General features: G+C 28.2%; 1 protein-coding gene across 1 annotated transcript; it reads right to left on the bottom strand.

Annotated features, from left to right (window-relative positions):
- Nucleotides 1–1,854: 1,854 nt before the first annotated feature.
- LOC113548004 (protein daughter of sevenless) lies at nucleotides 1,855–5,656 on the bottom strand. The gene is made up of 6 exons (XM_026948631.1): nucleotides 5,438–5,656; nucleotides 4,610–4,738; nucleotides 4,307–4,484; nucleotides 3,348–4,244; nucleotides 3,131–3,282; nucleotides 1,855–2,414 (listed from the first exon to the last, which is right to left on the bottom strand). The coding sequence occupies exons 1-6, from the start codon at nucleotides 5,528–5,530 to the stop codon at nucleotides 2,085–2,087; spliced, it is 1,779 nt and encodes a 592-aa protein (XP_026804432.1). The 5' UTR covers nucleotides 5,531–5,656; the 3' UTR covers nucleotides 1,855–2,084.
- Between the last annotated feature and the right edge of the window lie 8,256 nt (nucleotides 5,657–13,912).

The raw sequence follows: 13,912 nt of genomic DNA, 5'->3' as shown, positions 1-13,912 counted from the left end.
TGTTTTTAGAATGGAATGAATTAACAATAAAACCTATAAGGAATAAACCATTATTAAATGTTAGATATGTATAAAGTTAACAATTAAATAATTAAAAGCATTATACGATACAACCATACAGGAATATGTGATATAATAGTCAAATGTGCTGTTACACAAATGACACAACCAGTAGTGCCGAACTGACTTTTTTTGTGAAGTTAAATCTATAATTTTTGTCCTAACCACACAATTTATATGATACACCCATTTAAAATGTGAAGCGATCACTTCACATGACATGAGTTCAGCGCCACTGGATATGGCCTCTTATATACTTGTCTGATACGACTATACCTAAAAAATAACTTATATTTAATAATTTAATACACACGTTTAAATAGAATTATGAGACATGGAAAAAAGAAATAAAACAATAATGGCAATATAAAATAAAATTTAATATCAATATATATATATATATATAATTTTTTTGGTAATTTTAATAAAAATAATAATACGTATAAACTTTAAAAATATATAGTTTTAACAGTCTAAATATATCAGAAAATAACTTAGGCTATTTACTTTTGCCTAATCGCATTAAGGTATTGTTTTTAAATCGTATTATATAAATGTTATAAAAATAATGAACATATTAGGTAATTAAACATTTTAAATTGTGTATAAATATAATAAATAAAATAATAATTATAATTTGACTACAGTATAAGTAAATATAATCAAAATAATGCGTACATATTTGTAATGAGATTGTCTTCTTATATTATAAATGGATAACAAGATTACACGAGTACTTCAATGGGAGGTCACATAAGCCAAAATATTAATAATTATATAATAAATCATAAACAAATGTATAGTCAATTTATACACATACATTAAAATTTAATGAAAACATAAATTCACCTAAAAATCATAACAAGTTTGTATAAACATTTTACAAAATAGTTTTGGTTCAATTTCCTTAAAAAAAATTAAATATGGGGGACAAAAAAAAAAAATTAGGAAATAAACAGTTTTAATTAATAAAAAAAATTATTATATGAACAACAAAAGTCACCAACATTACTTGAAGGTTTGATCATACCAATTTATAAAAATGTATAAAGTTTAGTTTTTAATAAAAATTTGAAATAATTTGATGTGGCTATTAATTTAGAAACAGTACATAATGATATGGGTAGTATAGATTTTTTATCAGTTAAGTAACAGAATATTAAGTATTAAATTAAGATTACTTAAGTCACACAAAAATATCAAATATATAATTTTACATATTAGGATTCATATTAAAATAAATATCATAACAAAATCTAAATTATAAGCTTGTATGATTATACCTATATAAAATGGCAAACCCTAATCAAGTTAATGAATTTGTTTATGTGCACTTAATATTTAATATTATCAAAAATATGTAAAATAACCTGTTCATAAAGATATGTTTATTAATTACATACAGAAAAATGTACTATTATGTATTCTTACAAAACATGTTAAATTGATTTTATTACCTACTAAAAAACACCCAATTATATTAATATTTTGATTATCATTCATACATTAATTAATTGACAATATTTTTTTAAGAAAAAATTGGTGATAAATTATTAAAAAAATAATTTTATGAGTTTAGTGACACTATTTTTTTTAATTGAATGTTATATTCTAAATACCTTGAGGAGTAAATTAATTTTTTGTTCTTGAATTAAATAGGTAATTTATAATAATTAAAAATGATATGCACTTTAGTATTATTTAATAATTAACTAAAATTATATGTCCAAACTTTCTAATTGTTAAAGAAAAATTGAAAAAATATTGGTTTTTTTTTAACAAGTATTGTTCATAAATTATATTAAATAATTTAACATATAGACTATATTAATGTATTTAATATTTATATAATTTCGTATAGTTTCAACATGAAAGCCCTTAGTTATATAAGAATTACAATTATAAGCTTTGATTGATCTAAGATATGTAAATGTTAAGAGCCAATAGTTGCTCAATGATTGCTTAACTTAAAATATGTGAAAAGTTAAGCATTTAGTGATCATAATTAAGCACTCTATAAATATTTAATTTACCATGTTTTGTCTACCAAATCGTCGTTCTTGCTCAGCACGTTTTCTAGTCATTGACAAAGCAGCAGTCTTCAAAAAATCTACTGTTTTGTATGGGTATGCACCATCAATCATAGAATAGTCATGCATTACTAAAGTGAATTGACTGCCAACATTACATGATTTCTTCTTGGTGGTTGCTTTAGCAGTTGTTCGATTACCTACTGCATATTGTTTGTCACAAGACTCAAATTCTAGATCTAAATATTGGATATCATTGAAACGACTCGCTTCAGCTAGATACCGTGAGTTTGATGAAATCTTATTGATTTGATATGAGGATACCTAAAAATATAAATAAATAAAACATTAGGAATAATAAGTTATAAATTATTGGAGCTTTGTCTATTTATACCTAGATGTGAGAACAAAAACTGACTACTAATGCTAATGCTCGAAGTGGCAGATATTTACCCATTTTAAAATTTAAAAAAAAAAACTGTATAAAATAAAACACTACAATTACCAATAGTTACATTGGTGATTAAAACTAAAATAAATGCAAAAAATAACACCCAGTAAAAGATTGCTGGTTTAAAAAATCAAAGATTTATTGACCACCAGTCAAGTGGCTCAGCTAGAGAACTCTTAATTATTGAAAAATAATATATTAACATATTTGCAACAACAAGTTTTTGTTCCAAAATTAATTAGTGATTGATTTTAAATAAACTAATGATTTTGAAATTGCAATAAGATATTGAGTTAGAATTAGTTTGGATGTTGTAGCCATTTGAGATTTTTAACATACACTTAAATGTTGTGCAGGGGAAAAACACATTTTTACATTGTTTATTTTCCTGAGCTTTCAATAACTGCTACTTCCAGTTATTATAATGTATAAGTGTTTCTATGCAAAATTCAGCTGACTATAATTCCTTCCTAACTTAAGTTCAACCAAAATGTAATAATTTCTAATTATGGTTTTAAAATCAGTTTATTCTACTACCTATACAAATAACAAATTGTTTTATTGTATTAGGAAAAAATAAAATTATTACTTTGTCTGAAGCTAGTCGATCATCAGATGCTGAATGCCGCCTATGGATTCGAGGTTCAAAACTTGTAGGAACAACATTGGGTCCTATACGAGATTTTTGACGACTCAAACTACCCATTGGTGGTGGACATAACCTTAGAGTACTAGTTGTATCTAAAAATTAATGCATGTTAAAATAAATATAATATGTAAATAAATATATATATAAATATATTTACCAAAAAAGGAATCTTGGTTTTTTTTAATTTGAGTAGGTTTTAGCCTTCGGTTTACAATTGGTGGATTAGCTAATGGAGTCAATGGCGAGAGTTCAGCAGAAGTGTCGGAAAACTTTCTGCCTGGCTTTAATTGACGATTAACAGCAGGAGGAGTTTGCTCCAATGAAGCAGAACTTACATTGGCAGTTGCAGAAGGTGAATTTATAAAACTCGGAGATTCTAATTCTACAGTTTTACCTTCTTCAACTTTTACTCCACAGTCTTCCACAAAATCATAAGTGAAAATATTACCAGAAACTTGACCTGGGGCTGCATTTGTATAACAATGTCTACGATGTGTCCTAGGCTGTGCTTGAGGTGGTGTCATTTGATGGGACCTTGGAAAGTCATAAGTTTCATCTCCTGTTAAAGGTTCAACTAGTTTATCGGTTTTTGTTGAAGTTTCTATTAGGTGAGATGGTTTTGGTGGCCTTGGTGGTGCTGTTAAACATCCTTCTGGTAATATTTTGGTAAACCTTCTATTGGCTGCTACTGGCAAGTCTGGCGAGTTTTGAGATAAACGAGGAAACGTTTGCCAATTGACAGATGGCCGACTCAATGTGCTACCATTTATTGATTCATCATCAGTAAACACCGATTCTGAACCAGGACTTGGTGGAGGTGATTCTGAAAGACGCGGCGGAGGTCTTATACGTCGAGGTAAATCATAAGACTCTTCTATAGTTGAACGAGGAAGAATTGGAAGTAATGGCTTTCCAGATATACATTCACTTATAGGAATGTAATGGCTAGAAGATGTGCTTGTTGGCGAATCAGGAGATGAATGTTCTTCATCGTGTTCTTCAACACTAAGAGGAAATGGTCTACATATATTATTGACAGATGGACATTCAAAATCTATAATAGAATAAAGTCAAATATAAGTAATTAAAAACATTTAGTTTAAATAAAATATTTACCAGCATTTTCATCTACTGTAAACGGTTTAAGGCCACAAACATGACATACAAAATCAACCCATTTATTCATATCTTCTTCTGATTCTGCTGCCAAATAATATGTTCTTTTTGGTGTTTTTATATCAAACATGTAATGATATTTTGATTTGCGATCTTCAAATCTTAATCCAGCATCAACCTAACAAATCAAAAAAATATATATTGTTATTGAGCGTTCATTAATTATTGACTAGTCTATTTAAAATAATATTTTCAATTAAATCTATTGATCATTTAAAGCAAATAATAAGTAATACATCTTACTTGTTCACATTGATCTAAATCTATTCGACCCTTCATCTTTCTGCGACTTTTATCTGTATAATAAGCAAGGAAATATTGACCAGGTAATTCACCAGAATGGCGTAACACAAACCATCTTCTACGCCATTTCTAAAGTTTAAACATAATTTAATTATTATAAAAAATTTATAATAAATAATCATTATCCATTACTAATGTATCATAAGATCACATTATGTAAAAATTATTATGATATAAGCACAATATGTATATAAGATAACATAGCATAAAATGTATACAAATAAAAAGCTTATATGGAACTTAAAATATATTAAATTCATTATTAAAACTATTTAAAACTGTTAAATTTTATTGACTATGTTGAATAATTATTTTTCTAACGTTATTGAAACGTAAAAATACAAAAATGTTATTTATTTTTTCTCAATTCTTTGAACTATATGACTCTTAGTGAATAAGTACTGTTATTGACTAGTATTACATTTTATAATAATGATTCAATAAATTACTCGAACAAAAGTATCTTTATAAATCTAGTTTTTTAGATTACAGATATCTATTTCCTTTCCTAGTGGTTACTTATTACTGATGTCTTCCAGCGCTTTAGCAGGAGACATATACATATTCATCAAAGAATTAATTTACTTAATTTAATTAAGTTATAAATGTATAAGAAGATACATTTTCTATTATTTTTTAGAACTAATCGTAGGTATATGCCAATCAATTGCTTAGTGTGAGAAAAAAACATGAAGCAAATAAGAAGCAATTAATTATATTGTAAATATATAAATACTAATAAAAATAAAAGTGAATAATTGAACTTACCAATTTTACACTGACTGCTTTTAGGACTCTCTTTGCAGGAGGTGATTTTGTCAACCATCCTTCGTGTACAATTTCCAGATTTTCAGAAGACATGGTCAGACGAGACCGTTGATGTTCAGTCCCATTTGTTACTTAAACATAACTACATGTTTTGGTTGACATCATAACATGTCACAATTTTAAAGCAAAGAACGCAAATTCTGAAATGAAAAAAATAAAATAAAAAAACATTTCTTGGAAATTTCTGACGATATCAATATTGGTGTTGGTCACAATGTAAAATTACAGTGTAGTCTAATCAGCTGATGTAGATAACGAGTAAGGTTTGGCGACATTGCGACAACAATTATAACCACGGTTACAGCTGATATCTGCTTTAAACATAGATAATATCCTTATATCCTTATATATATAAAAGAACAGGTTATTTTTATGTACCAATTTTGTGACGACGCTAATTAACTTTTTCCAATTTTAATTCACAGAGTTGTTTCAAATACCTGTCTGAGTGTCGCCACGTCGCCGGATTTCCAAAATGTTGATTATAAAGGTTTGAAATCGGTGAAAATGGGAATAACAGTACGGCACGGCTTCCCGAGAGTTTCCAGCTACCTGTAACCTGACCCTTTTTTTTTGTGTGTGTGTATCTTATCGGCGTGTAGATATGAATTGTTCAGAAGCGTAAAACACCTAACCGACTAGCTCAATGCTCAATTCTATTCTATAAATTATAAAATAAATTTTTTTCGTCTTTAAAACACAACAATGTGTGTTGATTTAAGAATTTAATTATGAGAAAGCAAAAACTACACACGGGCGAAGCCGGGTTATTCAGCTATATATTATATAATAATCATAACAAATATATATAAAAAAATATATTATATTATATTATTATAAAAATATGAATATATTTTCTCGTGTTAATAATGTAAAATGTAATAACTTATAATACATTATTTAAACTTAAAGCAAGATATGCTTTAAAGACTATTTCTTTAAGTATACAAATATGTATACTTTACTTTCTAGTCTTTCTGTATAAGTGTACTAGCATTACTTCTGTATCCAATAACTCAAATGTTTTTACTCTTTACGGATATTTAGATGTATTGTTGTGTTAATGACTACTTAATGTTTTGGAAGTTTTTTTTACTTTTATTAGATACTAATTGTAAACAGTGTTTAGATTAAGAAAAATTATATTATACATAATTGTCTATAACAAATATCAATGGTTCATAAACTGTGATCTGTGGTATGTGGTCTTCTGGGGGTCAGTGGGGTACTCATGCCAAAGGTCCGCGGTGACCTATAGTGGTTCCAGTCTTGATACATATCTAAAATGAGATATTTTGTAAAAAAAATGTATTGGAAAGAAATTGATAATGGAGGGTCCACAATTTAAAAAAAATTTTCATCTGGGGTTCGTATTTCACAAAAGTTTAAGAGCCGCAGACTGCTGATCTATAACGTTTCTCTTTTTTTCATTCCTCGTCAGGTTGGCCTCTCACCACTGCTGTATGCGGACTCCCGATAGCTTCCCAGAGCCCCAAATATTGGTAGGTAGGTAACATTTTTCTCTCAAATTACCTCCGGGTGTTTTCGCGGAGGCAATTAGATTATACATTATACCCAAACGTCAAACGATCTATTCAAATTACTTATTATAGCATATATCTAGATTATTCATTAATATAGATCGTTAGTATGCCATATTTATACTATATTAATTCCCGTTATATTCAAAAATATTATTTTTATAACTTACAGTATTCCCAGATAGATACATTTGTTGAACACTGATTATCAGTTAAAGTTTAGTTGACTGCCTATGTTATTTAATATTAACAGCTCAACGTAGTCATTTTCATTGGAAAACGTTACGATGTATATCCACGGCTGAGGTTAGCAAATATTGTTGGGGGGGAGAGATATAAATTTATAAATTTGCCGACTACATTTTAAAATCTATAACAAAATCCGCAATTGTTGTCTCTATCACTCTATCTCACACACGAGTAACATGGGAAATTTTGAATTCAGAATAATCCATTTAATAATGTTATTTTAAAACTAGAGTAAATTTATAAATTAAGATAAAATTATTATCCAGTCATATTGGAATGTTTTATTGATATTTTAATTTTGAAGTAAGTTCCGACTCCGAAATGCCCTAGATAATAATCTTAACTAAATTGTACACTAATTGTTTGTACATAATTAATCAATTTACTCTAATTTTATTATAAATTTTAATATGTTACGCATGTGTAAAACAGTCAACGCTTAGCACATGCCGTTAAGACTAAGACTAAAAATATAAAAACCGTACCTTTTTATTATATATTTTTATGTATTATATAAATTATTTTTATTGAAGTATAATTTGTATTATAGCTACAATGAACATTTGTATTTGCATTACAAACATAGATAATATTCGATAATATCAACGTTGGCTGCCACATGACCGTCGGCGACCTAAGTCATTTCAAAGCACAAAGCACAATATTTTTACATAATTTATATTTTAATCATCTTTTTTAAAAACTATTTACTTTTTGTTGTCTACGCTACGGGAAAAACTTTATTTTTCTATCTCAAAGTCGAATTAAAATAAAGTCCATTTAAGATAATGTCGAATTTGATAGCCGGCGACTCAAGCGGCCTCTGAAAAGTAATTCAGTTTAGGTCACTGACCACCCTATCAGCTTTACAATAAATAAAATTATTTAGGTCGCCGGTGGCCATGTGGCAGCCAACGTGGGGCACACACTGTATGCGTTCATGTATACAAATAAAAAATATAAATCTTTAAAAAAAAAATAACAAATACGGCCAATGGGGAGGGCCATTGCCCCTGTCGCTCCCCTCTGGATACGCCACTGTCCAACCTAACATTCAGCAATAATTTAAACTCTAATAAAAAGCAATATGTATATTATGGTTAACATTTACAGTCGCGACCGTCCGCCGTGTTCAGGTTGTGGGCCAGCAAGATCCACCGACAACGCGTGTCTATATGTGCGTCCTGCGGCAGCCACTCGCAGCGTTATGGCTGTATCAAGTATCCCTGGTGGAACTACGATAACGTCCAAACTTACATGGAGTTGATGTACACGAAGGAGTTGCAGGATCGACTGCTCTCACGTAATACGAAGAATTCGAAGACGATTGCCAGAACGTCCGAAAAACACGATCTCAGAGTCCAGCATAAAGACCACCATATTCGCTTAAAGCTGTTAAGTAAATGCAAGACGAAAATCGCGTCGGAGCAAAAGACTGGTAAGTCCATCAACCACCGAAACCGCAGTAATAAGAAAGGTGGTCTAGTGCTCTAGTGCAAGGTATCTCTCTACTGTACAGTATATAGGTGTCGAGTGGGTCACTATAACGGTATCGTATTTTTGAATTCAATGATTTATAATATCGTTCTATACAAAAAAACATTCTGAACAGAGATATCTGAACAGTCAACTTGCTATATTATTCAAGTATATATTATTTCATGATGTGTTTTTTTTTTATAATCCTGTCGAAGTAATTTATTTTTGTATAATTTTTGTTGAAAACATTGCATTATCATATTATTGATATTTAATTATTAATTATTATAATAGTATTTATTTATATTAAATTAATATGTTATTAACTTTTAACTTATAATATAATATCACCTTAATGTAAAACAATGTGGACAGGTTCATGGTTTAAATATATGCAATAGCTTTAAAATTAATCTGCATATTTTACAAATTGTCATTGTGTATATCTTACATATTATATAAAAATGGATGTTGGTTTATCCGTCCTAGATTAACATAGACTCAGGACCTATTAGACCTATTTTCACGGTTTGTTTACTAAATGGTTCGCAGAGTCCGGAAAACGTTTATATGTATATTAATTGTAATTCTTCAATAGCCCATTGCGATTCTCAAAAAATGGTTTTTACGTACCTATTAAAATAAATATAAACATAATTAGTCTTGTTGATTTGTAGGTTACCTTAGTAATATAGATGAAAAAAACGATTATTAATAATTATTATTAAAAATTAGTATTTAAATGAATATTTATATTTTTCGAATATAGATGCAATTTGTACCACATCAAAATACAACTAATCTATATATGGGCGCCTCATTTCGTTTGAAATTATTGTTTATACACTCGGGTTACACTAAATGTTTAGCATTAGGCAACAATATTGAACACTGATGCATTTTTACGCGCAATAAAGTACACGGGAACATGCCGCTAATAAAATAAATAATAATATTCATAAAAGTTTCAACTTCTTACCAAAATATACTTGAACTTTGTTAATATTTAAACTTCTAATTCATATAAAATTATATGTACATAAAACTTGTGTGGAATCTTTCGTTCAATTTTTAAGTTTTTAGACTCAGGGAAATTTGTTTATCGACAATAATTTAAATAAATACCTAAAGTTACCTATATCTTTTATTTGAGTAAAAAATCTTGATAATTATTACAAGGTTTCTCTTAAGTTTTTCTTACCACAGTTAAAAATTAGATTCAAACTTTATAGTTTCCATTTTTTTTTTCATAGTAGGCGAAAATTTATTTTCTTACGAATTAATATGATACGCATATATACGATTTTTTTTTTTGAGAAAATTAGTTTAATCTACTGTAGTACTGTACTGGATGTACGGTATTATTATTAGCAGATGGCACCGGAAAAGTAGATTATAACAACAACAAATAATAATAATTAGTAAAAGACAAGAAGTCTAAAACCACGAATAATATGTAGTGATTATTATTATTATTTCACAATAAACAAAAAATTGTTTAGGGTGAACTTGGGTCTTGTGCCACGCGCTATTCTAGGATCATTCATTACAACTCCAAAATTAATATCATTGTATTCGTATAAAGCGGGATGAAAAAAAAAGACGGTCACTCTCATTTATCATATTACTCATACTCAACATACCTATTTTGATGATGATATTTTATATTGTAATTAACAGATGGTTTTGACTAGCTCCACCAGATCCTCTGCACCTTGCGTTTTCTTTATAACTGAAGATGGCGGTTTTTAAGCAGGACGATAAGATCGTGTTTTCGTTTTTCGGAAGTTCTATCAATTATCGTTGCATTTTTCGTACGTGAGAGCAGTTTATTCTGCACATCCTTAACGCTAATCAACTTTACCTAAGTTTGGATGTCATCGTCGCTCAACCAGAGATACTGGAAACAACCATAACGATGCAAGTGGTGACCGCGTGACGCACATGTGAATAAACATTGTCGATGGGTCCTTCTAGCTGGCAACTTGGATACGGTAGGCGGTCGCGGAGCGTACGACTTGGGAATTCGGTCGCCTTTTAATATGCGATTGTTAAGTGCTCTTATGAACTATAATCATTGTCATTGCGCCTATCTTGTGGTTGAATTTTTTGCATTATAAACGTTTGGTGCCTTGTATACATTGAGACACAACCGAGTATACGATGTCACACTCGTTATAAATATTATTTTTATAGACGTATAATATTATACGACAACATATATTACACGACAAAAAACGATAAAGATAATGAATATGTTACAATAAAAATAAAATGTAACTTTCAACAAGAAAAATGCAAATATATTATGTAAAAAAAAGTACGAAAATGAATAAAATACACCAAATATACTAAAAAATGACAGTAACGTAACCTACTTCGCCTATACTATACGCCGGACAACATTCTATGTTAGTGTACAGTTTCCATTTTGGGGACCAGAGCGTCCAGAACAGTATTTTAAATAATATGTTTGTAAATCGTATATATTCCCGGATCCCAGAACAATAATTAGCTAATTAATACTAATTGCAAATTTAAGTGTTTCAGCTTATTTATTGGTTTTTAAATAACATATTGCAATTCCAGTATAGTGTAAATAGATTAATATTAATATTTCTAGCCTGTAGGTCTTAAAAAATGCAATCATTGCTTTAACAAAAATAAATATAAAACATCTCAAAAATCCACGACTGTAATATATTTTTTAAATATCGTTATGGATTGTCAAATAATTATTTGTATAGGTAAGAATTATTGTATACAATTTTCCCACAATAGGTACTTATAATACTTATTGTGCAGATAACTGGCACTTGGTAGTATAATTTAAAAGCATTAAAAGTAAAGTGAATTGAAGTGATACTTCCATAGAAGGGATCTGCTTGGAGAATCTATGAAGAATAAACTATGATGAGTACTGAGTAGCGTTATTATAAATGTAAACACGTGTGTCGCTTACTGACACCAGCAAATGCATTAGTGTAGGTACAAATATATTATTATTATTTATTTCCTTTCTCGCTTCACTGTACATAAAAAAAAACAATTTTTACGATTTGTATTTTTTAATTGTAATATTTATAGAGTTCCACATTCATTGTATGTACATTTACTTAATTGTTTAAATTTGGACTTTATAGAAATACGTCATAATAATCTAATAAATTATATTTAAAGTTATATGCAGTTTTGAACTATTATCAATAATAGTTTATTTTTATTTTTATTTTAATGTCAAAATCACTAAATTAGTAATAAATTACATGATAATATTAGCTAATAACTAATAAGTATAACATAGTTTCATTTGTAATAGCTTATATGAATTTAAAAGTAATGTTAAATTAGCAGTTAAAATTTTTAAATGATTTATTATGTAATTTATATTATGATATGATTGTAATTAGACAGTCCGTATGAAATATATAAAATAAAATATGATAGACAAACAATAAAAATTAAATTATGGAAAAACATTAACATTACTAATTCAATTTTAAAATTATAAAAGTATTTCATCAAGTCTACAAGTTGTGATGCATTAACCATTTAATTATAACTACAATGTATTGGACCTACCTATTTTCTTTTTGGAAATTTTTAATTTGTGATTTCGTTGTTTTCCAATGGCGATATACTTAAAAGGTATTAGGTATCTACTTCAGTGGATAGACTATGTCTAGAATTAAGTGTTATGTCTTAAGAATATGTCTGTGGAGTGAGGGGGGATTATATTTTTTTTAAGTGCAAAAGTGTAAACTTTATTTCGTTCCAAAAAAAGCAAAAACAACCTTAAATAAATTCTATTTACACTTCTTATTTATAATATTATATTAGGATTACTATTAAATTAAAAGTATAGATAAATATTAGTAAAATAAGGCTTTAAGGAGATTTATCCCTCTCATCCCCCTTAATTACGCCCCTGCTATGAAATGTAATTAAATATTAAACTGTTTGTTACCATATTATGAGTATCTATTACTTATACCATATTAAGAAAAAATCTGTAAAAATTTAAATTTTCGCTCCAGATGTATACACCAATCCTATGGCCAGATTCACTAATGGGCAGGCCCTGATTTATGCAAGTGTAGATAGAGCACTTGCTCTTGGTCCCAAATTTCTGGGGGCCCAGGGCTCTGTAAGTTGTAGAAAATTATTTTTTTTAATTAATTCCACAAAAATGTATTTTATAAAATGTAATACCAACTGTCAATGTTCAGACTTTAGTATATTCTTATCATTAAATTGTCGGTTGAATTTTGGTTATTTTTGTCATTCCATACCCCAGTGCTAATAAGTTACCATCACAAAATATTAAAATAATAATAATAGAAAATTGTTTGAACATCAGAAATATTTGATACCTAATAACTAATTTTAAATTTTAAACTCTTTTATGATAAAATGTAAATAGAAATTTGTCATTTTTTATTTAATTTTAATTATATAGAATAAATTGTTATATTAATAAGTTATTTTTCATTTTTATAATTTTATGGAAGATTGAAATTAATTTATTTTAATTTAAATTTATATAATAAAATCCTTAAATATTTTTGATAATTGAATAATGTATAATTTTGTTATGTTATTAAATTAGTATTGTCTTTTCATTGTCCTTAATTTACTAGACCAAGTAATTAAATTCTATTTATAGTACATGAAATAATGTACAAATATTTTATGAGTTCTGGGATAGGTATTTTGGTATTTAACACATTTAACATATAAATATATTTTTTTTTATTTTTAAAATTCCCTCCCCCCCCCTATGTAGAATTTTTCTATAACATTTTTTTGACTTGAGAGCCTCAAAAAAAATTATGCACTTGGCCCTAATTTTATTAAATCAGGCCCTGCTAATGGGTTTTATTTCATGTGCAGAATGGTAATATCACTGAACAATATAGTCACCCACTGATATATAAAAATACTAATACATATATACAAATTCTTATGTATCTGTAGACTGTAGAGTCACCCAATTTGGCCGATATGTCTAGTTTCTATACGCAGGTAATTGCAGCCCGGCCCTCAAATTAAGTGCTAACATGAGAATAATCATGGAAGAAATCATACGAAACCGTAACACATATCACGTGATACTATGACCATAGTGTCTGTGTGAATGTGAGGT

The sequence above is a fragment of the Rhopalosiphum maidis genome, chromosome 1 (assembly GCF_003676215.2).
Source record: "Rhopalosiphum maidis isolate BTI-1 chromosome 1, ASM367621v3, whole genome shotgun sequence".
Taxonomy (NCBI): Eukaryota; Metazoa; Arthropoda; class Insecta; order Hemiptera; family Aphididae; genus Rhopalosiphum; species Rhopalosiphum maidis.
This window is presented reverse-complemented; position numbering and strand designations above follow the sequence as displayed.

Bases quoted from the DNA above. Each gene is read 5' to 3' on its own strand.
- LOC113548004 (XM_026948631.1), bottom strand. From the start codon at position 5,530: ATGTCTTCTGAAAATCTGGAAATTGTACACGAAGGATGGTTGACAAAA. The intron at 4,245-4,306 runs GTAAATATTTTA...ATTCTATTATAG, and splicing joins TACAGTAGATGAAAATGCTG to ATTTTGAATGTCCATCTGTC. The intron at 2,415-3,130 runs GTAATAATTTTA...TTATATTTTTAG, and splicing joins ATCGACTAGCTTCAGACAAA to GTATCCTCATATCAAATCAA.